This window comes from Capricornis sumatraensis, chromosome 2, assembly GCF_032405125.1.
Source record: "Capricornis sumatraensis isolate serow.1 chromosome 2, serow.2, whole genome shotgun sequence".
Lineage (NCBI taxonomy): Eukaryota > Metazoa > Chordata > Mammalia > Artiodactyla > Bovidae > Capricornis > Capricornis sumatraensis.
In genome coordinates, this window is record NC_091070.1 from 160,313,683 (window position 1) to 160,338,198 (window position 24,516).

The 24,516-nt window shown below is 32.1% G+C and overlaps 1 protein-coding gene across 1 annotated transcript in view; it reads right to left on the reverse strand.

Moving 5' to 3' along the window:
- The window catches only part of PRKACB (protein kinase cAMP-activated catalytic subunit beta), an 83,239-nt gene that overhangs the window by 42,817 nt on the left and 15,906 nt on the right, over window positions 1–24,516 (reverse strand). Inside the window, exons 2-3 of the mRNA XM_068963144.1 lie at window positions 2,778–2,839; window positions 530–658 (exon numbers count right to left, since the gene is read on the reverse strand). Coding sequence (XP_068819245.1) covers window positions 530–658; window positions 2,778–2,839 — 191 coding nt within the window. The remainder of the gene's footprint in view (window positions 1–529; window positions 659–2,777; window positions 2,840–24,516) is intronic.

Below are 24,516 nucleotides of genomic sequence, written 5' to 3' on the forward strand. Positions count from 1 at the left end.
AAGAGATGTAGCCAAAAAATATTAATGTAATTTATGTTAAAGAGTGTTCTGCCTATGTTCTGCCTAGAGGTTACCATACTAAGTGAAGTAAGCAAGGTAGAGAAAGACAAATATCACATTATACCACTTACTTGTGAAATCTAAAAACATAATACAAATGAATTTATTTACAAAACAGAAATAGGCTCACAGACATAGAAAGCAAATAGGAAACAAACTTATGGTTACCAACGGGGAAAGCTGGGGGATAAACTGAGAGTTTGAGATTAAAAAATACACACTAATAAATATAAAATAGATTACCAACACGAACCTGTATAGTACAAGAAACTATACTCAATATCTTGTAATAACCTGTAATGGAAAAGAATCTAAAAAACAAATATATATATATATAACATATAAAACTGAATCACTATGCTGTATACCTGAAGTTAACACAACATTGTAACAGCACTGTATTTCAATTTAAAATTTAAAAAACTTTTTAAAAATTCCAAAAGCAAACCAGACTAATGAATACACTAACCTTCTGCTTATCTAAGATCTTCATGGCATAATACTGTTCAGTGGCTTTGTGTTTCACCAACATGACTCTTCCAAATGAACCTGTTCCAAGGGTTTTTTTCCTTTCAAAATCTTCCAGCCCAGCATTATTCTAAATATACAGGAAAAAATAAAATTTATAATTAGAAATATTCATAAGAAGAATATGATAACTATAATAGACTTAATAATATATCATCAGAATTGATAATTTATAACTATCCATTTAAAAACAATATAAAAAGACTACAGAAATTCCAGTTTATTGATTCTGTTTTTCCCTTTGAATAAGAAAGGATCTTACATTTGAGGAGAGACTTATATTGTAAACAAAGAGTAATAGCAATGTGAGGAAATAAGATCCTGAGTTGAAATATAAAAGGTCACAATCTGATATGAATTCATAGTACTGGATTTATAATAAATTAGATACATATTTTGATAATTACAAAGTGACCAGAAGTATGCAATCATGGAAGCCACACAGGGCATTTGCAAACAGATTGTAATGAATAGATAAGCTGAGCATCAGTCATTTCACCAGTTACCTCTGAAGAAAGCACTGTCTTACTATCCTTTCTATGTCTTTCTATCCTTATATAAACTAGATAATAACCGCATGAGAGATCCAAATAATTTTCTCTCTTGGATGTGATAATAACCCTGTATTACCTTAAAAAGTAACAATAAGGTAAAAAGAATTCCTCACTCCCACAAAGATAACCAAAAGTTAGAATCCCAGAACAATAATCAGTCTCTTTTTCTCCTTGAATAGATGCTTTGTTACAAGCAAAATGTCTTTGTTTGGCTTTAACTATAGCACAGAAGCAAAAAATTGGAGGCATCAATCTACTGAATTTGTTGCTGCCACAACAGAATGAAGATTACAGGGAACAAATTATGTGCTTAATAGCATCAAATAGTAATTGCTGACCCATTTGTTTAATAGGTTTTCATTATAAACATCTTCATGAAAATCTTGGAAAGAATAATTCCAAGGACCAGTCTGTATAGCATTAAGCTTGAGAAATATATGATGCAATATGGTTCTTTTATAAGTAAGGAATTTGAATTGCTACTGGAATACACTGTAGTTGAACTTAATCTTTTGCAAATCAAACCTTGCCTTTGCTCAGAGCTTCTTAGTAAATCATTAAGGAGAAAGGAAGTGATTCAAAGTTTTTATTTATAAAACTTGTAAAAAAAATAAAACTTGTATTCATTCCTATTTCTCAATTTTAAATTGCTATGAGATTCTGTATCAATACAGAAAGAAAAAGTCCTTATAATTCTGTTTGAATTAATTAATTTTATGGATTAATATTTAATTTTTGGTTTTATCAACAATGGATTGAAATGTTTAATAAAATTCCCAAATTAATAATGAAAATAAACATTATTAATAGACAACAGACTATCTCTTTCTGCCAGTCATTGCTTTTCATACAAATATGACATCTTCCTCACCTCCCTTAATGTTTCAAATTAGACAATATCTAACTTCTTTTAATCATCAGAGTGACTGTGTTTTAAATTATGGCTCATGCTCTACATCTTGGTAATGATAGCATCTTCTTAAAACATAACATTTTATCTAGAATTAAATATTTTTTAGTGAAAAAATATTTGAAAAGGATTTTTATGTTAGGAATAAAGTTTTTAAAATTTAAACTGCTACTAAAGGTCATTAATTATTTATAAAAACAGATTCAAAAAAAGTTTTTGGAAAGTATAGATGGTTTTCTTATATATAGTTTTTAGATCTTAAGATCTAAAGTACTTAAATTATATTGAACTTAACCCATCAAAACATTTATAAAGAATCTTTGTGTACTTCGTATGTTGTCAATAGCTAAGTATTTGTGATTAAGAATTCAAAACTATACAATATGATCCCTACTATCATAATTAATAAAAATAATAAATATTCTATCAAAACCATAAATCAAAATTACTATCAGACACTATAAACAGTTTGTAGGAACTTGGAACTAGTATCAAAATGTACCATCGAGTATTATATTGGAAATTAGTTCCTTTTCCAATTTAGGTATACATAAAACTAGTAATGAATCAAAACCTAATGTTATAACAAAATTCTTACATTCAGCTTATATTTATTGATGCTACTTGGAAATTAAACTTTCCAAAGTAGTAAGTTATTTAGGCAAGTATCATGATTTTACTTAAAGCGAGATTTTAAATCACAGAAAATTTTAAATGTTCCTTACCGGAGCAGGATTTTCCCATTTTTTTAAAAAGTCTTCTTTGGCTTTGGCTAGAAACTCTTTCACTGAAAATATATTAAAAAAATTGATTTGTAAGAATATTCATATTACATATATAAATATATTACACATAAGTATACTTGCTTAAAAAACATAGACTTAGGTTAACTATGGTTGTCATGAAACATATATTCACAACCATGGTATACTAGAGAGCCATTTAGTTTCTTTAAAGAAGAAGCAAACATTTTCTCAAGTTTCTAAGAATATCTAATTCTGTTCTATATGAAGGTCACTTTGATAATAATCTAGTAATAAAAATATGGCTCCTGAAAAAATACTGAAAATAATGAAAAATGTTAGAAATGAATACAGGGCAAAATACTTATTGAAAAAAAAAAGCTACCAGATATTAACAGAGCCTTTAAACATAAGAAGTGAAAATTCTATAGAATGTGAATTTATTGATTTATGGAATTTCAAAAATAATTGACTTTGATAAAGGGCTGTTTTCAGGCATAAGGATTTACATTATTAGATTTGTATCCTCTCTATGAAAGGTAGAGAGAAAGAGGGAAAACCACAGACTAACACAAAAATAGCCACAAAGACTTAAAAATAACCAAAACCCCAAACAGCTTAAAAATCTCATTCTAAATTGGGAGCAAAACTAAATGCCTGAATGTTTAATTCATAATGTAAACTAAAATAAATTCAAAATCAGATGGTTATATAGTGATCAAGAATAGTCACATTATTATATTGAGCTGTGGTTTGAAGTTTTAGATTTGCTAAATGATGAAACACTTAATTCTTTTTCATAGTCTTCCCACAAAGCTATTAACAGTGACTTCCGTTTACAAAAGAACTTCAGGGTTTTAGAAACAAATACGGAAAAAATTCCAGAGATATAAAATGGCATTAACAAAATTTATTATTGTTCCCATAGTTAAGTTTGAGATAAAAACATAACTACAAAAGAAGTAAATCTTTCAGTCTTTCTTTTTTTGGGAAGGGAGAGTTCCCAATATTCCTCTGATATCTGAATCTATAAAGAAACAAGAAAATAGTATTTAAACAGTGTTTAAACAGTAAAGGGCAAAAAAGTGGCACATTGGCATTTATTTCAGAAGTTATAAGAATGATGAAGGGGATGATAAAAAGACAAAATTAAAAGTTCAAGTGAGGGGTTCACAAATAATTTAGTAAGATCATCTACTGATATAGTAGTGTTAAACTACTATTTAAGTAAGATATTTAAGATATACATTCCCCTGATGAAGTACCTTTGGCAAAACACTGTTAATCAAGAGGCCTGTTGACATTTGCTTTGAGATTTCAAAATGGTGTTCAGAGGCACCAAAAGCAGACATTAGTTTTTGTAAAACACTAGTGTGCATTTCTGAAGATAGTATTTTACTACTTTATATAAACTGTCACTTGTATTTTGCTGTAAAGTACTCTAAAATGCCTATTTTAGGAAATGAGAAAACTAATTTTTAGAATTAGAATCTATCCATTGTACAAAAATCTCATTCGCCAAAACAATGAACCAATAACTGTACCTAATTATGCAAATATGATCTAATTTCTCCCAAGGGTGGATTTGGGGTGTGGAAAATTATTGCATTTTCTTTGACCTTAGGAAGGTTCAAATCATCCTACTTCTAAAACTTAATGTACTAGTTACAATGGAAGAAGAATGGTTTTGAAAATTTTTCTTTTTTTTCTTTTTTGCATGAAACAGATATATCTGCACATTGCATTGACTTGGAAATGACAGCTACAAAATAAGTTAAAAACATAATTTATTGCTAAATGCAACTGTGGCTTTTAAGAAACAACTTGTGATTCCCAAAATAAACCCCTGATTTCTTTTGAAAAATATTTTTAGTTATCTTCTATCTATAGAACTTTTGCATATCAAATTGCAGTATAAACTCTCCAGATGCCTGCATGAGTATAGATAATTTGGAGACATGGAAGAAAATCAGAAAAAAGAATCCCTAACATCCTGTTTCAGCTTCTCCTGTCACTTTTTGCTAATTGGATCTTGAGTTAAAAAAAGTAACTGGTCAAAGGAAGGACTGGCAGTTTTTGCCAAAGATGGTAAGTTGAAGGAAAATTTCCTTTTTCCTGCTTGGTGAATAAACTAAAGGAGAAAGTTTAAGTACTGCTTAATTTCATGCAGTAATAGGATATTCAGGAAAATCTTTGAAATACTCTGTATTCATCAGTGTTCTGAGTTTACTGTCAAGTAATATTGTAGAAGGTAAATAACAATTCTCATAAAGGCCTTAAATTATCAGAAACTATGTGAATTAAAGATGTTGAATTTTACAAATTATTTCAACATATAACAAGATTCCCTTTTAGAGTAAGGATAAGCCTTAATTACAATGTCATTAGATAGTTCCACAAAGAAAATCTTGTTCCTGAAACACTTTTTGTCACATAAGTATATATATACACATACACAAATCTCTAGTTTATATGTGCACTATTTAGATGCAAAAATGACATAGTTAACTCTTTGTAAAAGTATTAGTTAACCAAAATATATATTTTATAAATATAAGCAAAAAATATTTCACAACATGCTAGATTAAGAATAATTCTAAAACAATAGGTAATCTAGAGCCACATGTATTTGCTTTGTATTTTATTATTTTTACACAGTGGTAAACTTAACTTTCCAAATGTTTTTCTCCAGTTATTTTTAAAGCTTATATCCACTGATGGTGTGTGTGTGCTAGGTCACATCAGTCGCTCGGCCTGTTTGCGACGCTATGGACTGCAGCCTGCCACTGTCCATGAGACTTTACAGGCACGAATAATGAAAAGTGAAAGTCACTCAGTCGTGTCAGACTCTTTGCGAACCCGTGGACTATACAGTCCATGGAATTCTCCAGGCCAGAATACTGGAGTGGGTAGCCTTTCCCTTCTCCAGGGGATCTTCCAATCCAGGCATTGAACCCTGGACTCCTGCATTGCAGGCAGATTCTTCACCAGCTGAGCCACGAGGGAAGACCAAGAATACTGGAGTGGGTAGCGTATCCCTTCTCCGGGGGATACTGGAGTGGGTTGCCATTTCTTACCCCAAAGGATTTTCTCAACCCTTAGGATCAAACCTACATCTCTTGTGTCTCCTGGTATTGGTAGGCAGATTCTTTACCATTAGCTCCACCTGGGAAGCTCTCACATGTGTTGAGCTCCAAAGCCTGTGGCTGTAGCAGGATATCACAATGATTTAATTAAGTTTAAATGTAGATATGGCTTATGGCTTCCCAGGTGGCGCAGTAGAAAAGAATCTGCCTGCCAATACAGGAGACACAAGAGACGTGGGTTCAATCCCTGGGTTGGAAAGATCCCTTGGAGGTGGGCATGGCAACCCACTCCAGTATTCTTACCTGGAGAATGCCATGGACAGAGAAGCCTGGAGGGCTAAGGTCCACAGGGTCACAAAGAGTCAGACACAACTGAAGTGACTTAACACGACATACATATGCGCTGTAAAATTGGTTCTAATACTTCTTAGTAATCATAAGTACCTATTTAAAAACGCAGTGATTCCTAGCTCTTAGGAAAAATCATCTCAACAAATTTTTCTGCAAACATATTTTGTTCTGTGTGCTGTGCTTAGTCGTGTCCAACTCTTTGCAACCCCATGGACAGTAGCCAGCAAGGCTCCTCTATCCATGGGGATTCTCTAGGCAAGAATACTGGAGTGGGTTGCCAGGCCCTCCTCCAGAGGATCTTCTCAATGGAGAGACTGAATCCAATCCTCTCGCATTGCAGGCGGATTCTTTATGGTCTGAGCCACCAGAGAAGCCCAAGAATACTGGAGTAGGTAGCCTATCCCTTCTCTAGGGGAACTTCCTGAGCCAGGAATGGAACTGGGGCTTCCTGCATTGCAGGTGGATTTTTTTACCACCTGACCTACCTGGGAATGGTCAATAATGGAGCAAGCTAGGTGTGAAAAAAATGAAGACACCAAAAATTAACTCAATTTCTTCCCAGAAGTATATACTTCAATTATATTTATTTTCCAAATAAAGTTTTTCTCTTCAGTTTAAGAAGTGAGCATACCAAATGAATATATATGTTGACCTAGGGTTGATTTGAAGAAATATTTACCCCTATTCATGAGATGAAGAAAGTGATAATTTTTATGAACATCCACAAGTACATTTAAAAAAACTTAATTCTTACCACCCTCAAAGTATTTTTGAATATATTTACACATAGGATATTGTTAAAAATTTGAGTTCATTTTAAACATTAGGAAAATTTATTAAAAATTTAAGTATGGAATACTCTGTGTTATTAAAATCAAGTATGAAATATTTTATGTTGTTCAGATAATTCTGCAATGTTTCACTAATTATAGGTAGTATATTTATTTATTAGGCAGTTTTTGGTTCTGTGTTGCTGCTAGATTCTAGATTGCTACCTATTATAAAAAGAGCATGTTGTTAGTTACAGTATGCTGTTATGCAACATTTAAAGGAGGTTATCATTCACATTTTATAAGAAAAGTTTAGAAATCTATTATGGTACAAATTACAACTACTCCAGATAGTGAATTCTCCAGTTTTCTTTGTAATGAGATAATGTCACCTCCCTCTTTTACAGTAAAAAGACAATTTTATTTAACTTCTTTTAATGGCTGTCAGAAAAGAGAAGAGAAACAGAAAATAGGACAAAATAGAATATAAACTTCCTAGGGTACATACCCATTTTTTAAAATATTAGCTGTTTTTTTTTTTTTTCAAAATTTACAATAGCATAATTATCTTCCAAAAACCTTTCATTAACCTGGGTTATTTAAGTGGTGTGTGCTTGTCAGTTTTGTGCTACCCTCTATATAAAGTGTACCATGTACACTATTTCACATTACTATATGTTGTTTCTAAAATATCATATAAGAAACTATAATATAAATCATTTCTGTAGATAAAACTCAAAACTAAATAAGCCATTTCTTTCATCAACTAAAATATTTTATTAACTCAGAATATTTTATAAAAATATAACTTTACTAATAGCATAGCAATTTGCAAACAACCAAATAAAAAGTCTTGAAAGGTAACATTTGTTTTATTAAAAGTAGTTGCCTACCAGATACTTCTGAAGATGAGCAAGCTTGTATCCGAAAAATAAACAATGATTAAATGACACTTACAGGACAGCATATTAGCATGAAATCACCTATACACAATACAATACAAATCACCTATACACAATCACCTATACAGAATATTTTGTACAGAATAAAGCATTAATGTAGAAACAATTATTTGACTGAATATATTCAAATAGAATATTTTAGGATTAAATGGTAAGGAAATAAAATCAATAATTACTGTTTAGTGCCAGCATCAATACTAATTTTGTAATTTTCCTTAAGATCACAACTAAAAGTTTAACTCTAAATATACATGCTATAACCACTGCAGTGCTATCTCTGGACTTTTGTTCTTTATTCAAAACTTTACTGTAGGAAAAGACACTGAATTGTAATACTTCATTAAGTCCCTTCTGAGAGACAAATAATGTCCTCCAGACAAACAGTGTCTTCACTGGTGCTGTTGTAACCATCCTGTTAACATTTGTAGACCATTGTTCAATGGTACCAGAAACTGAGTTACAGTTGGGGAACACAATAAAGCATAAACATATCGCTACTATTAAGCAGATGAGAAGCTAAAAGGGAGATAGATGAACCACTGTACTGGAATGTGACAAGGATCACAACTAAGAAATCGATAGGTGCTAGTCTAGTGCAAAAGAGGAAATTCTTGGGTAGTAAGTTAAGTCATAAAAGATGATGTGGCATTTGTGCTGAATCTTGAAGGATAAACAGTTCCTCTGGCAGATAACGCCGAGAAGGACAGGCTTGGATGATATTGAATAAAAGGCATCGAGGAAAGAGTATGGTTTACTCAGGAAATGGCAACAGACTTGAGGACAGGGTAAAGGTGTACAGCAGCAGTGGCAGGTGAATGCATAGCAAGAAAGTGCCCCATCAGGCAGGTTCACCACAGCAATACTTTACAATGTGTGGGAAGGAACAGGAATAAACTGTTATTCACAATTGCTATACTCTACTTCTGGGAAACAGGAGGCAAGATATCTTGCTAAAGAATGAGGGGAACCAGATAGAGTAAGCAGGAATACCAGTGGAGATTGCAGGTCTGAATATTTTAAATCTTGATGGCACACATTTAGGGAATAAGGGAAGGAGCTGTCCCTCTAAAATTTTCTATTAGGGAAAGACTAAGTATTTGGTACTATAAGCAATTGTTTCTTACTAGTATCTTTTCGTGTAATAAGTTAAAAATTTTTTTACTGAGCAAATTATAATTCATGGACCTCCCTCCCTAATCTCTTTATAATTAAATTATTTTCATTTTCATTCTTTACCTAAATAAAAGCATTATTCTATTTGAGTTATTCAGTGTATGTCAGAAAGCACAAAATAGGATGGGAATGAAGTAAATTACCTATGAAAATACCAAGTTCTATCAACAAATAACAGTACAATCCCTTTCAAAACCTCGAGGAAATATAAATCAAGTAAACTGCAATAGTTTGTCTTTTGCCATCACTACTTCAAACACCCACCTCTTTAGAGCTCTGTATCTGTTATTTTTAAGTATACCCCCCACACACATACATGCTGTACAAAAAATTTCAGTAAGCTAATATATAAAATATTCTAGTCACAAAATACCTCATAAAAATCTAACTTAGAGCAATAAACCAACAGAATTATTCTGTAAAAATTGGATTCCTACCAGATGCTTCTGATGATTTGCGTGCTTGATCAAAAAGAATAAATTGAATAGATTAAATAACACAAAATAACATATACACAAGAAGTTATCAATCCATGTATGTTCATTAGATATTCACAAATAGGAACAGAATGAAAAACACATATTCAAAAATGTTTTACACAATGATTACAATTAATTCTTTGGATACATATTTTTTTAAAACCAGTTAAAACCCTACTCTGCAAATATATTAATGAAATACCATATTTCTATCCTTTTAATCTGAAAAGCAACTGTGTTCACTTTGCTTAAGAGACACATTGCTTCACCATATTCAAACATGTTTATTCAAAGCAAATTCACTGTAACCTTAAAATGAGCATGGATATAAAAAACAACTCTAACTACTACAACTGTATTTGTGCAGTTCAGTGGGATGAGACCATGCCTACTTTTGTTTTCTAAGATATTAATTAATCTTGCACAAAGTCACACATGGATGAGTGGTTGGAAATTTAATAGGCAATAAAGGCTATACTTGGTGTTGCAATACTAATTTTTACTGTTCTGTCCTCTCCTTATGATTTTTATTAGTTAATTCTTTATCAAGTCTTGGTTACAAGTGAACATTATAATTGACTCACTTTCACTACATGGCTAAAAAAATTTAAAACTTTCGGTGAGACATATATAAATGATCAAACTATAGACAAACACACTACCTTACTTGACTAGTATCTATTTATCAATCATGGGCAGATGGATACACTAGGAATCCACACAGTGTACTAATTCACTACTAATCACACACATATGCCTTCTCTCCCAACTTTCTATCTAGGAATGCTGCGGATTTTTTCTAACCATCCAAACCATGTTTGACTGAAGATGTTCCCGATAGGATTTTGTAATAATAAATATCACTAAATTTATAGTCATAAAACAAATGACCCAGAAAATTTTTGAAATGCTCTTTGAAATGCACTTTACTTGCTTAACTGTTCACTAAAGCTTTTTCTCAGAGAATATCATACCTACCACAATATACGCTAAAGATTTTACGTTTGGTTCTGAATTCAAATACTTTTGTTGCTGGACAGTATAGAGCTAGGAGTGGATCCCTAGCTGATACGGTATGCACGTTTTCAACTAAACTAGATAATAACAAATGGCTCAATAAATGGTTGTACCAGTTTATATTACCACCATATTCTTGATGATCCATACCTCAACAAAATGCATTACTGTTTTTTCCAATTTTTGATACTAGTGGGTATGAAATTATAACTGCTTATTAAAGATTATAAGTATCTCAGTAGAATTTTATAATTTTTCTCTTAAAGGTCTTATTATTCTCTTATTAGATTTATTCCTAGGGTCTTTAGAGCTCTGGTGGTTATTGTAAAAAGGAGATTTTTAAAAAAATTACCATCTGTTTGTTGCTGATGTATAACACACAATTGATGTTTATATACTGGTCTTATTACATGGCAGACTCTCTTATCAATTCTAAAGTAACATTTGTAGAGTTTCTTGAATTTTCTATGTAGATAATCACATATCTATAAATAATGATACTTTGGTTTCCTCCAACATTTTGTCTTACTGTTCAAGTTTTGAGTCACAGTGTAATACTGTACAGACAATGAGAATCCTATTCCTGTTACTAACTTCAGAGAACATGTTTCTAATTGATTTCTTTCCCATACTTTACTTGTAAAGTTATACTAGAATACACAGATTTAAGAAATTAAGAATATATCCTCTTTAATTCTTTGAAAAGTTTTGTACAAGATCAAAATTTTTGTTCTTTTTGAACTTGACTATAAAACTGTCCAGTCCTAATTTTAAGTTTTTATTTTAACTATGATTAATTTTTAAATAGGTTGTAATCAAATTTTTAAAAAGTCTTCTCCATGAACTAACCTTTGGCTCTGATGAATCTTTATTTTCTATTCCACTGATTTTTGCTCATGTCCCTATTAGTTTTCTTCTTTTGATTAACCATGCTGTGTTTTCCCTAACTTTACTTGCACACTTCTATCATAAATATCTTTCCCTTTTCCTAATATACACATTTAAAAATTTGTCTCTAAATCCACTTTAGCTGTACTCTACAAGTTCTGATACATAACTGAATTTTAAGTTTATTAGTTATTTCTTGACCTGTGTGTTACTGGAATTTTTTAAATCCCCAAATACAATATTTGTGTTTACTTATTTAATTAGTCTTTTTTAATTGATTAAACTCTACTGCTTTGCAGTCAGAGACCACAGTGGAAGAAAAAGTGAAAGTGTTAGTCACTTAGGATTGTCCAACCCACTGAGACCCTATGAACTATAGTCCTCCAGGCTCCTCTGCCTATGGAATTCTCCAGGCAATAATAATAATAATAATAATAATAATAATAATAATAATAATAATAAATGGCTACAGTGGGTTGCTATTCCCTTCTCCAGGGGATCTTCCTGACCCAGGGATTGCACCCAGGTCTCCTGCATTGCAGGCATATTCTTTACCATCTGAACCAACAGGGAAGCCCGGAGACCAAAGAATATCTCAGTTCTTTAAAGTATTTCAAATATATGTAGTCAAATTTTGTAAGTGTTCTAAATATTTCTGTGTACTCTCCAATTACTGGGTGACAATTCTTTATATATATCTATAAATATTACACGGTTATAATTTTTCCTTCTAAATGGGTCAATTTTACGTATTTTGAAGCTCTGTGGGAGGCATATATAATTTTTTCCTCATATTTCCTTTTTATGTGATTATTAATTTTGAACAGTAGTCTGAACGTGAAAATTCTATTCTCTGACATTCTTGGTAGGATCTAATGCTATAGTACCTGCTGACTATCTTTTGCTGTAGATTGTGTGTGTATGTGTTGTGTATCTACTTTGATTTTAGATAGTGAGTTCAAAGTTTAGTTGGCCTTTATCTGTGAGAAAATCACAGGGTTTGATTTGAGGATATGTTTCATATTAGCTTCTGCCTGGCATCTGATAGATGTTACCAGCCTGACACTGTTACTATAAGGTATTTTATTTAAAATTATTAAACCACACAATTAATACAGATTAAAACATGAAATCTACAGGAGGAGAAGCAGTTTCTCAGGAGAGGCATCCCATACACATGCACACACGGCCCTCCCAGTTCCCCAGGAACCCAAGCCAGGAAATGCAAGCTTCCGTATTCTCACCCTGTGTCAGAGGAGACATTTTATTTTTTATTCTATGCTTTCACTGAGGTTATGATCCTTTGTGGATCCTGGCTTTATATAGGAATCTAAGATATCACAAGTTGAATGGATCAAAGAACTTATCTTCTGTCTCTGTGAGGCTATTTAAAACAAAAGCCCTTGGTGACCAAGGTATAAAAATTTCCTCAGGGTAGTCAAAGTATTCTCTCCATTACAGCTCTGATTTTTCACTCACCATTTGACTTTTTGCACACTGGGGATTTCTATTATATTCCTGTAAGTTCAGGTATTCATTGAAAGGGATGCTTGTTACATTTTATTTAGTACTTTCTTCTATGTGCTCTTGTATCTTTGTCAATTTTTGGTCTAGAAGAATTTTCAAATTATCCAGTCTCCAATTTATGAAATTTTTCCTTTATAAGACAAACTATGTGTTACATTGTAAGATGCAAAGAGACCTGGATGTTTAGTGGAATTCATTATTTTTATCCATGTAATTCAAAACTCCCATCAGGATATATTTAGGTGCTGGTGTTTTTGTTAAACTTTGTCAACAAACAATGAGCTTCAAGTTATACATTTAAGTTTTTTTTCAACCAAGTTTTCCTAAATCCTAATTTTTATTATTGTTTCTGTTCTATTCATCATTATCTGTTCTGAGGGAATGCCATCATCCAACTTGTAGAGTTTCCTACTTTATCTAACATACTTTTCACTTCAAAATTTTTATCCTATCCATTTTCCCTACATTCTGGTAAGTTTTATCAAGTTAGTTCTCTACGTCATTAATTCACCTTTGTGCAGTGATTATTTTACTCTTTACTGCTTCTAATGCAGTTTTATAGTCTACAAATACCAGGTTCATTTTCTTATAATCTGCTCTTACCATATCATTATTGTTCCTTTCCTATTCCTGCCTCTCACCCAGCTCTCCTCTCATCCCCGTTTCCTGTTTCATCTTTCTTTCACATCCATGTTTACTTGAAATTTTTAAGAACTCCACATAGATGCTATTATAAGTTCTTATTTTAAATCCTCCCCACAAACATTTTCTAAACATAAGGTCATTCTCTTCCTCTCGAAGGCTATGAACTTATCCTTGAGCATTATCTCTTTTATAGGCTACACACTGTTGCATTTCTTGTTTATTCATTCATGAACAATGAGAAGCCTTTCAGAACTTTACAAATGCTCCCCCCCAAAAAAAAGTTGGATCCTCCCGTCTCCTATTTGGGTATGTTAAAATCAATTTTTCAGATCTTTTAGTTGATACATATACATATTCATATTATCATTTAAATCCAGTAACTTTCAAAAATGCGAATGGAGCCAGGACTATATGGTTCTTTGCTGGTTGTGATGCCCACTACATCAGGTAAGAGCTCTGTTATACCTGGAAGAAAAGTCATTTTTCTCAACTTGAGTAGACTAACAAATTTCTAGTTGTCCCACTATTAACTGTTTTAGAATGAAAGAAATCAGCAGTGTTGATCTTTCACTCCTCTCTCCCACAGTCTTTCTTTTTAAAAGCCTTATCCATCCAAGTTAATAAGAGTGAAACTATTTTTATTTCTTTTCCATGAAGGCAAGCCACTCAAAATAAAACTGTTACCTTTGGTGTCTAATCTTCAATCTAATACTGTTTATTTCCAGGCAAGTACCCTTCTTTAACTCCACTGATATACTGCTTCCCCAGTACTGTGTTATTAAATTTTCAATCTAGAAAGTATATATCTAAAAAGGGGAATTAATCAAATGCTTTTGCTCAAATCTGTAACTTTCCTGTAATTCAAAACAGCAAAAAAATTTTTTCAGAAATTTGCCCTCAACTACAGCAGGACAAACAGTTTTTATTTGAGATTTTGGTATCATGATGCTAGTTATGTTCCAATAAACACATGAACCAAAAAAATCAAAACACGTGACTCTTATTCTTCACCGATAATGTAATAAAAGTGTTCAAATATGTAAAAAATGGATAAGTTTTAATCATCCATTTATCGCACATGAATTTAAAAATTCATTGCTATGTTTGGGGTACCAAGGTAACAGCTATAAACACATGGATGAACACTGAACTGTCCCTGACTTTTAAGAAGTTCAAAGGATGGATATTGGAAATTGATATTCAAGTACATAAATTCAGTATAATACAAGTAATTGTTATAGTTTATAAGTTTGCTTTGAGAGTACAGAGGAATCATCTAACTCTAGAGAATCAATAAGGGAGGCACTGAAAAGCATAGCTGGTTTTCAGAATTTTTATGATAAAAGATATAAATATGGAAAGGTAGCAAGGAATAATACATAGTATAATATAACTAGATCTGAATTTTATGAGAATGATGCAGATAAAGTTAGAAAGGCAGGCCACTGATCTTGTATGCCCCACTAAGGAGTTTAGCCTTTATCTGAGGGACAATAAGGAGTAACTGAAAATGTTGGATTAAGAAATGGACATATCTGCAATTTTAAAATGGCAGCATGGAAAATGGTCTAGAGAGATATAAAATTGGAAGCTGAGACCAGTGAAGTTGTTATTGCAATAAGACTGAAAATATACAGAGTTCCTGATCTAAAGGCATTCTTAGTGTCAGTGATAATACATAAATTGAGTGATTTTTGAGACATTTCTAATGTAGAACCAATAGAAATTAACGGCTGAGTGCAGGTCTGGGGAGTAAGACACATGTTCAGAGTTACTACAAGGTTTCTGTTTAAGTTCCTACATGGGGAGTGGGATCATTAACAAAAATCAGACCGAATGAAAAAGGAGCAGATCCGTGGGATGGAAAGAGAAAATGCACTTTGCACTGAACATTCAGGTAACTACTGAAGATGCTGGCATGGATGAGAGCTTTCAGAGGGAACGCAGCATTAAAAGAGGGCCAAAGATAGATTCCCAGAGAAAACTATTCCTCCCCCCAAAGCTGATATTTAATAGGCAAGGAAGGAGAAAATAAATCTTTTCTTAACTAGAAAAGTACTACATACACATAAATATCACATATATATATTGCTAAAGACTGAGGTAATAGGGTCTGGCACTTGCTTACTTTTACAAATAAAACCACGCTTCACTTGAAATTTTCCATTTTTTGAAATGGCATTTAACCACTTATGAACAAAATTAGTTGAAATTGGACAATTCTGAAAAAGTCAGAATGTTTAGATGTCACTACTATAATTCCTGAGGTATAAAAGGCTATAAAGGCAGACCAATATGATCAAGTATATCAAACTTGATCTGAAAAATCCACAGCTTTCTTGAAAGAAAAGTCAAGCAATAGAGAAGCAGTAACAATTTTCTTCAGCTAGAACCAACACATTCAACTGTAAAACTTCTAAAACACTGTCAAAGAGAAAAACACACTGCCTGGATTCAAAGAAATCCATTATTTTAAGTATGATAACCAGGTATATTCTGTTTTGATTGATATCTAAGAAGTCCTAAGAAATGTTAACATGTTGCTTTTGTAATATTAGCCCAAATTTAACACACTAGAACAGAAACATCTACATCTAACAGAAAAATAACAGGATAATAATAACAATTAATTCTTAATATGTTGCATGTAAAAATGTTCTTTTAATGTCTAATATAACTTTATAAATAAATACCTAATAGCATTGAAGACGTGTATATTATACAGCAGCAAGATAAAAAAATGTTTATTTGCAACAATAAGGTGGTCTCCAATTATGGAAGAAAAGGTTCACTTATTTTGAATTCTACCGCTATACAGCAAAATTCCATCTCTCTCAGGTTCTGAATTCCAATCCAAATCTTTTAAGTATAGATTATAGACGGTTATGAATAACCATATAATACCTTTCCTAAACATGCATCCGATTCAAAGGTTAACCTAATAAACATCCTCTTTTTTTTTTTAGCTAAGCAAAAAGATGCTAATGAATTATGCTCTAAGCAAATATTACTCACTCTAACAACAGGGTATCTATTTTTAGCTGCAGGTTTGGCTTAAAGTGAACAGCTTTTACCCTCTGATAAACTGCAGTATATACTGTAGTATATTTTCTCAAAAAACATTTTTTAGAAATGTTTAGAAAAAAATAAATGTTACAAAACAAAAAAGAAATTATCCCAAAAGTACTTTTTCTAACAAATTATTTCCCCAAAAATTATCCTAAAAATTTTAACCAAGCCTCCAAAACCAAAAGGCATATATTTATTTCATCATTAAATCCCTATTTCTCAATGAATTACAGTTTAAAACAACCAATAAATCAATAAAATTTTGGCAACATCTTATTCAAGATTGAGTATTTTTTATATAACCAAAAAGAAATTGATAAAAATTAATATTAGAATGACAAAGCCAATAAATGGGAAGTTTAATTATTTTCAGGATTAGATACTAAAAAAAAATTCCTTTTACCATAGTGGATCTTTCACTCCCTAATTTATAACACAATTAATAACAACATATTAGTGAATATAATAAATTAAACCATAAGATAGACTAGAAACTGATGCCTGGTATTGACTATTAATAGTGCTATTAATTGTTCACAGTTCTTAATGGATTTAAAAGGCAAATTACTGTAAGCCCTAAATGAAAAAACATCAAGAGAAAATGTAACTCATTGTAGCTCTGGCTTTACAATTACCCCTCTAAAAAACATTTTTTTTCCCTCTTACAGTTAAATATTTTTTAAAAATACAAAGTTACAGAGTCTCAGAGAGCATACTTACCACTCATGATGAAAATCAACCTTTCCAAAACATATTGCTCAAAACAACAATCCAACAGCAAAGGGAGTTATGCTAATCTCTAGAGGTAGAAGAACCGATGGTGTAAACACGTACACTAGAGCATGCAGCACAGAGAAAATGAAAAGAGCTTTCTTTTGTTTTAAAAAGAAAAGCCTCTAGAAGCAAAGCTTAACTGTTCAGTGCAAGAGATCACTAGTAAACATCAGATTAATGCCAAAGATGTGTATAACTAGATTTGATTTCTTTCAAGCTATTCTAGCCTCCTTCATATACCACTAGAACAACTCAAAATGGCAGGGAGAAAATGTTCGAACCAGGATGTATAAGATGTTCTCAATTATATCAGCATGAGTTGTTACCACGGCAACATTAGACCAGAATTATCGGTTCACTTGTAACCAAGGAGTAGCTTTTCTAAAGCTTTAATCAACCAAGACAAATAAAATCCCTTTTATTTTAGAGCCACATGACTTAAAAATTACAACGTATCTTAAATTTAAGCACTCATCCACCCTTTTTACATTTCAAAGATTTTTTTTAAATTGCTGTTTTCTTCAAATACTCACACAATCCCATGTTGAACCTGGCAAGGAACAAACAGCAGAATGATTGCACCTAAACGTCTTTCAATTACACCAGCTCTTACTGCTAGCTGTGGACCTCACTGATATTAAAATGCTGTGTGCTGTTGCTAGTGACTATTGGCGATGAATCTTATTGCCCAGATCGCTGATAGCTTTCATTTTTCATGAGCCAGAAAGCTATACTGCAGCACAAATGTTAACCATTTAAACATTCTGTATTATGGAAAAGACAAATATAATATATATATATCTTCACTATTAAAGGAAAATTGTAAAGCAACTTATTTATAAACTTCCATTTAATTCAGCATCAGAGTCAGATGCCGTTTATGTGGTTTTCAAAAGAGGGGAGTACACAAAAAAGTTACTAAAAATTATTGTTGAAGTATAAAATCCCTTAAACAGGATTAACATAACAGATTGTACAGCAAGCTGGATGGTATGGTTAACAACTGTTCTGATTTCCAGAGACTGAAAATTTGTACCAAAATGGTACAAAGGATCTATAGAATGGTTCCTTTTTAGGTGAACATGCCATTTTAAAAGTTGCCAGGGAGACAGGACTTCCAGTGATGACAGAATAGGTAAGTCAGCAAATCTTCTAAGAAATAATTATGAAGTTGGACAAAATTATCAAAAGCAATAACTTCATGGTCCTGGACATCTAATAATCACAAACAACAATCTGAGAAGCATGTATTCACGAGAAACTGCTAAGTGCTGCATGAGCACAGTGGGAGTGTGTGGTGTTCTTGTTTAGTGCTGCTCCTGTTTCCCCACAGCTCAGTCAGTGCAGGGTGTGGCTCCATGACAAGCAGGAGCTTTATTGCCAGAGAGGGTTGACATGATTTGGAGAAGCAGCCAAAAAAAACCCATATAAGTGATACTGTCTATTAAAAAAAAAAAGCAAACTGTAGGGGATGATCAGGGAAAGTATCCAGCTTTGCTAGTCTGAAATTGTGGCCTTAGTAGGGGTGACGAGTAGACAGATGGTCTAGCAAAAAAGTGAATATAAAAAACATAAACGAGAGAGGCAAAGAAGGCCCAGATAAGCTCTTCATATATCCCAGGTTGGCAAGGAAACTATTCCATAGGAGAGATCCAAGAGGGCCCAAAGGGAAGTTTAAGCAGATACAGACTTGAAAGTACAATAACCCAAGGTTTAAAACTCACTGCGGAAGACTTGAAAATGGCCGGAATATTGAATATGCTCTTCAACACACAAACAGCCCCATCAGCATAGACTGGATCACGGTGTTTGTGCACAACCTCTGATTAATCACTGAATAATAACTAAGCTATGCAGACACAGTGTAATCCTTAGTACAGAAATCAGCAGCCGGACAATATGGCAGAAACAGTCCATAGATTAAAACCAAAAGAGAAAACAAAACAATATAAATAAAAACAATCCTCAAGAAAAAATAATCAGAGTGCAGACTTGCTATGAAATATTATTTTAAAAAGTAAAAATTTTGACAAAAACATTATGTAATCCATAATGAAGGAAAAAGATAGAAAATGCCTCTGAATGGGCCCAGAGATAAGATTTAGCAGACAAGACTTCAAAACAGCTATTATAAATATGTCAAAAGAATAAGAGGAAATTATATTTAAAGAATTAAAGGAAAATATGATGGCAATGACACAACAAAGAGAATTTCAATATAGAAAGAGAAACTATTTAAAATATAAAAATTATAGACTTGGAAAGTACAATAACTCAGACTTTAAAACTCACTCCTTAAGCCCAAGAGTAGGTTGAGGTCAAAAGACTCAGACTAAGTCAGAACTTGAAGATAAATCTATAGAAATCATCCAGTCTGAAGAATACAGAGAACAAAAAATATGAAAAAAAAATTGAACAGAGCCTCAGAATCCTGTAGGATATAAAAAGTATCAGCATACATGTAATAAGAAGCTTAGAAGGAGAGAGACAAAGGGCAAAGAAAACATATTTGCAGAAATAATGGTTGACAATGTCCCAATCTGATGAAAAACATTAACCTTTAATTCAAGAAGTTCAAACAGTGCCAAGTATGGTAAGCACAAAGAAATTCATACAGAGACACCTCATATTCAAGTTGTTAAAAGACAAAGAAAACATCTTGAAAGCAGCAAGATAAAATGACTAATCATATACAAGGGAAAGCAATATGATTAATGCTGACTTCTTCACAAAAATGAGAGAGGCCGGAAGGCAGTGGAATAACATATTCAAGGTGCTAAAAGAAAAAACCTTTTTACAATTCTTTATTCAGTAACACTATCTTACAAAAACAAAGGTGAAATAAAGATATTTCCAGATAAACAACAATTGAGGATATGTGTTATTAGCAGAAATAGTTAACGGAAGTTGTCCCAGATGAAAGGAGAAGACACTGGACAATACTCAAATTGACAGGAAGAAATAAAGAGTACTAGAAATGGTAAATATATAGGTAAAAAACTATATAAACACATTTATCTTTCTTGTCTTAATTTCTTTAAAGATCTTAAAATTGTATGAAGCAATCATTGTAACACTGCATTTCTAGGTTCATAAAAATATAAATGCAACATGTGAAAATAATAACAAAAAGTTGAAGAAATGGAGCTATACTGGATCAAAGTAACTATATTTTACTAGAATAAGTCAATACTATAGCTCCACAAAATGGAGCTATACTGCATCAAAGTAGCTATATTTTACTTGGAGAAGAAAATGGTAACCCATTCTAATATTCTTGCTGGGAGAATCCCATGGACAGAGGTGCCTGGCAGGCTACAGTCTATGGGGTCGTAAGAATTGGACATGACTGAGCGAGTAAGCACAGCACACAGCTATATTTTACTAGAATTAGTCATTAATACAATATTGGAGAAGTAATGGAGCTATATTGCATCAGAGTAGCTACATTTTCCTAGAATTAAGCCTATTAAGTAGATTCTGATAAGACAAAATGTGTAATTTAACCCCTAAATCAACTATTAAGAAAATATCTTTTAAAAATATAGTTTAAAAATCAAAGAGGAATTAAAATGGCCTCCTACAAGTATCTGTTCTACACAAAAGAAGGAAGAGAGGAGCAATAATACAAGAAGTCCTAAGACATATAGAAAACAAACAGCACAATGGAAGATGTAAATACAACCATATCAATAACTACATTAAAGTGAATGGAATAAAGAGATCAAAGGCAGAAATTATCAGATTGTATAAAAAGCACATATATGCTGTCTACAAAGGTCACACTTTAGATTTTAATATAAAAACAGGATGAAGGTAGGAGAGAAAAAGATATACCATATAAGGAGTAATCATAAGACAGATGGAATACCTGTATCAGTATCGGACAAAATGGACTTCAAGACAAGAAATATTACTAAAGAAAAAAAAAAAAAGGAAATTTCATAATAAAGGGCCAATAATTCTGGGAGATTTAACAATTAAAAATGTATATGATTGAACAAGAGTCTCCAAACTGCTAAAACAAAAATGACAGAATTGAAAGAACTGAGTAACTCAACAATTACAGTTGAAAATTTAAATATTCCTCTCAATAATTCATGGAAAAAAAAGAATCAATGGAATATAGAAAATGAATTATATAATTAAAATGACATTTATAAAACACAGCATCTAACATCAGGAGAATACATTCTTTTCAGGTAGACATGAAAATTCTCCATTTAATCATATGCTAAGCAATATAACAAATCTCAAGATAATTGGAAAGGAAAATATGATCTTTCATTATAGCAGAATTAAATTAGGAATCAACGACAGAGAGTAATTTTGCAAATACCAACACTGGATTTAAATAACAAAGAAATCTGAAAGGAAATCAGAAATACACACATATACACATATACACACACACACATATGTATGTTTGGAATTAGAAAATATTTTGAACTGAATGGAAAAAACCTACAAGAAATCAACATGCTTAGGATATAAAGCATAGCTTAAAAGGAAATTTACAACTTTAAACCCCTGTATTAAAAAAAAAGGTCTCAAATCAATTTAATTTAATTTAAGCTTCCACTTTAAGAAACTTAACAGTGAGCAAATTAAACTAAAACCAAAAAGATCACAGTAAAATTCAATGAAATGGAACATGAAAACAATAGAGAAAATGAAGAGACCATACGTCTTACTGATAAACTTTTACCTAGACTGACCAAAATAAAGATAAAACAAAACAAGACAAATACTTAATTTCCAAAGTCAGGAATGAAAAGATGACATCACCATTGATGCCAGAGAAATTAAAAGGATTATAAGAGGATACTATAAACAACTTCATGCAAACTATATAATTTAGACAAACTGAAAAAATTCACAGAAAGAAACAAATTACCAAAATTAACTCAAGAAGAAATAGAAAATGTAAAAATACTCAGAAACAAATAAAAACCAGTAATTAAAATTTTTCCCACAAAGAAAAGCTCGGGTCTAGATGGCTTTACTGGGGAATTCTATGAAACATTCAGAGCTATACCAACCTGACACAAACTTTTTTAGAATATAAAGGAGAATCTAACTCTTCCCAACTTATTCTATGAAACCTGATGCCAAACTAGACAAAGATCAAAAGAAAATTACAAATCAATATCCATTAGAGTACAAAAATCTTTATCATAAACTTAGCAAACCTAATTCAGCAGTATATAAACAAGACTATACACCAGGACCATATAGGATTTATCCCAGGAGGACAAAGTTGTTTCAATACTGAAAATTAATTAATGGAATAGAATAAAATAATAATAGAATAAAAGACAAAACTACATAACATCTCAATGTATATAGCAGAATCATTCCACAAAATCCAATATCTGTGATAAAACCTCTCAACAAACTGTGACTAGAAGGGAATTTCCTCAAGCTGATAAAGGGTGAGTGTGGGGGTGAGGTGGGGAGGGGAACCCTATGGCTTAGATTATATATAAAGAAAGATAAATGTGAAAGATGGAATGTTTTTCCTAAGAACGGGTATAAAGCAAAGATGTCTGAACTCACCACTTCTATGCAACTTTGTACTAAAGGTTCTAGCCAGTACAACAAGGTAAGAAAAAGATATTTTAAAAAGATATTAAAGAAAAAAGATACTGCTACTGCTAAGCCGCTTCAGTCGTGTCCGACTCTGTGCGACCCCATAGACTGCAGCCTACCAGGCTCCCCCTGGCTTCCCTGGGATTCTCCAGGCAAGAACACTGAAGTGGGTTGCCATTTCTTTCCCCAATGCATGAAAGTGAAAAGTGAAAGTGAAGTCGCTCAGTCATGTCCGACTCTTCGAGACCCCATGGACTGCAGCCCACCAGGGTCCTCTGCCCATGGGATTTTCCAGGCAAGAGTACTGGAATGGGGTGCTATTGCCTTCTCCAAAAAAAAAAAAAAAAGATACTAAAGGTATACAAATAGACAAGAAAGAAAACTGTCTTTTTTGTGTATAACATGATTTTATATGTACAAAATTCTTTAGAGTCTATAAAGAACTAATAAATAAGGTAATCAACATCACAGGATATAATATATAAAAATCAATAGCATTTTAATATACTAGGAACAAATAATCCAAAAATGAAATTAAAAGAACAGCTCCATTCACAATGGTATTAACAGAAAAAAACTATTTAGGAATCCACTTTAACATGACTTGTTCACTAAAAAAAAAAACAATTAAAAAGAAAACATTTCACAGAAATTAAAGAACTTCTAAATAAATAGACAGCTATTTCATTTTCATGGGTTGTAAGATTCAGTATTTTTAAGAGCGGATTCTCCACAAATTAATCCACAGATTGAATGAAATGTCTATGAAAATCCTAGCAGGTCTTTAGAAACTGACAGGCCGACATTAAAATTTATATGCAAATGTAAAGGACCCAGAACAGCCAAAAATTTTTGGAAAAACAAAGCTTGAGGACCTACACTTCTTGATTCCAAAACATTCTTTAAAGTTACAGTAACCAAGACAGTGATATCAGCATAGCACAGATATATATTGATCACTTGGAAAACATTGAAAATTCAAAAGTGAATCCCTCCATTTATGGTCAATTGACTTTTGATAAAAGGTACCAAGAAGACTAATGGAGAAAAAAGTCTTTTCAACAAATGGTGCAGTAAAAATTGGATATTTATATGAGTAAAAAAAAAGAAAAATAAAACCCCAAACTCTACTCCATAGCTCACATCATATACAAAACAACTCAAAAAATGAATTTCCAAATGAAAACACAGAAAAAATATCTCTATTACCTTGGGCTAGATAAAGATTTCTTAATATTTGGTACCAACAGTACCATCAAGAGAAAAGATTATAAACTGGACTTCATTAAAATTACAAACTTTTGCTCTTCAAAGATATCTTTTAAGAAGGTAAGACAAGGGGATTTCCCTGATGGGCCAGTGGTTAAGAATCTGCCTTGCCATTGAAA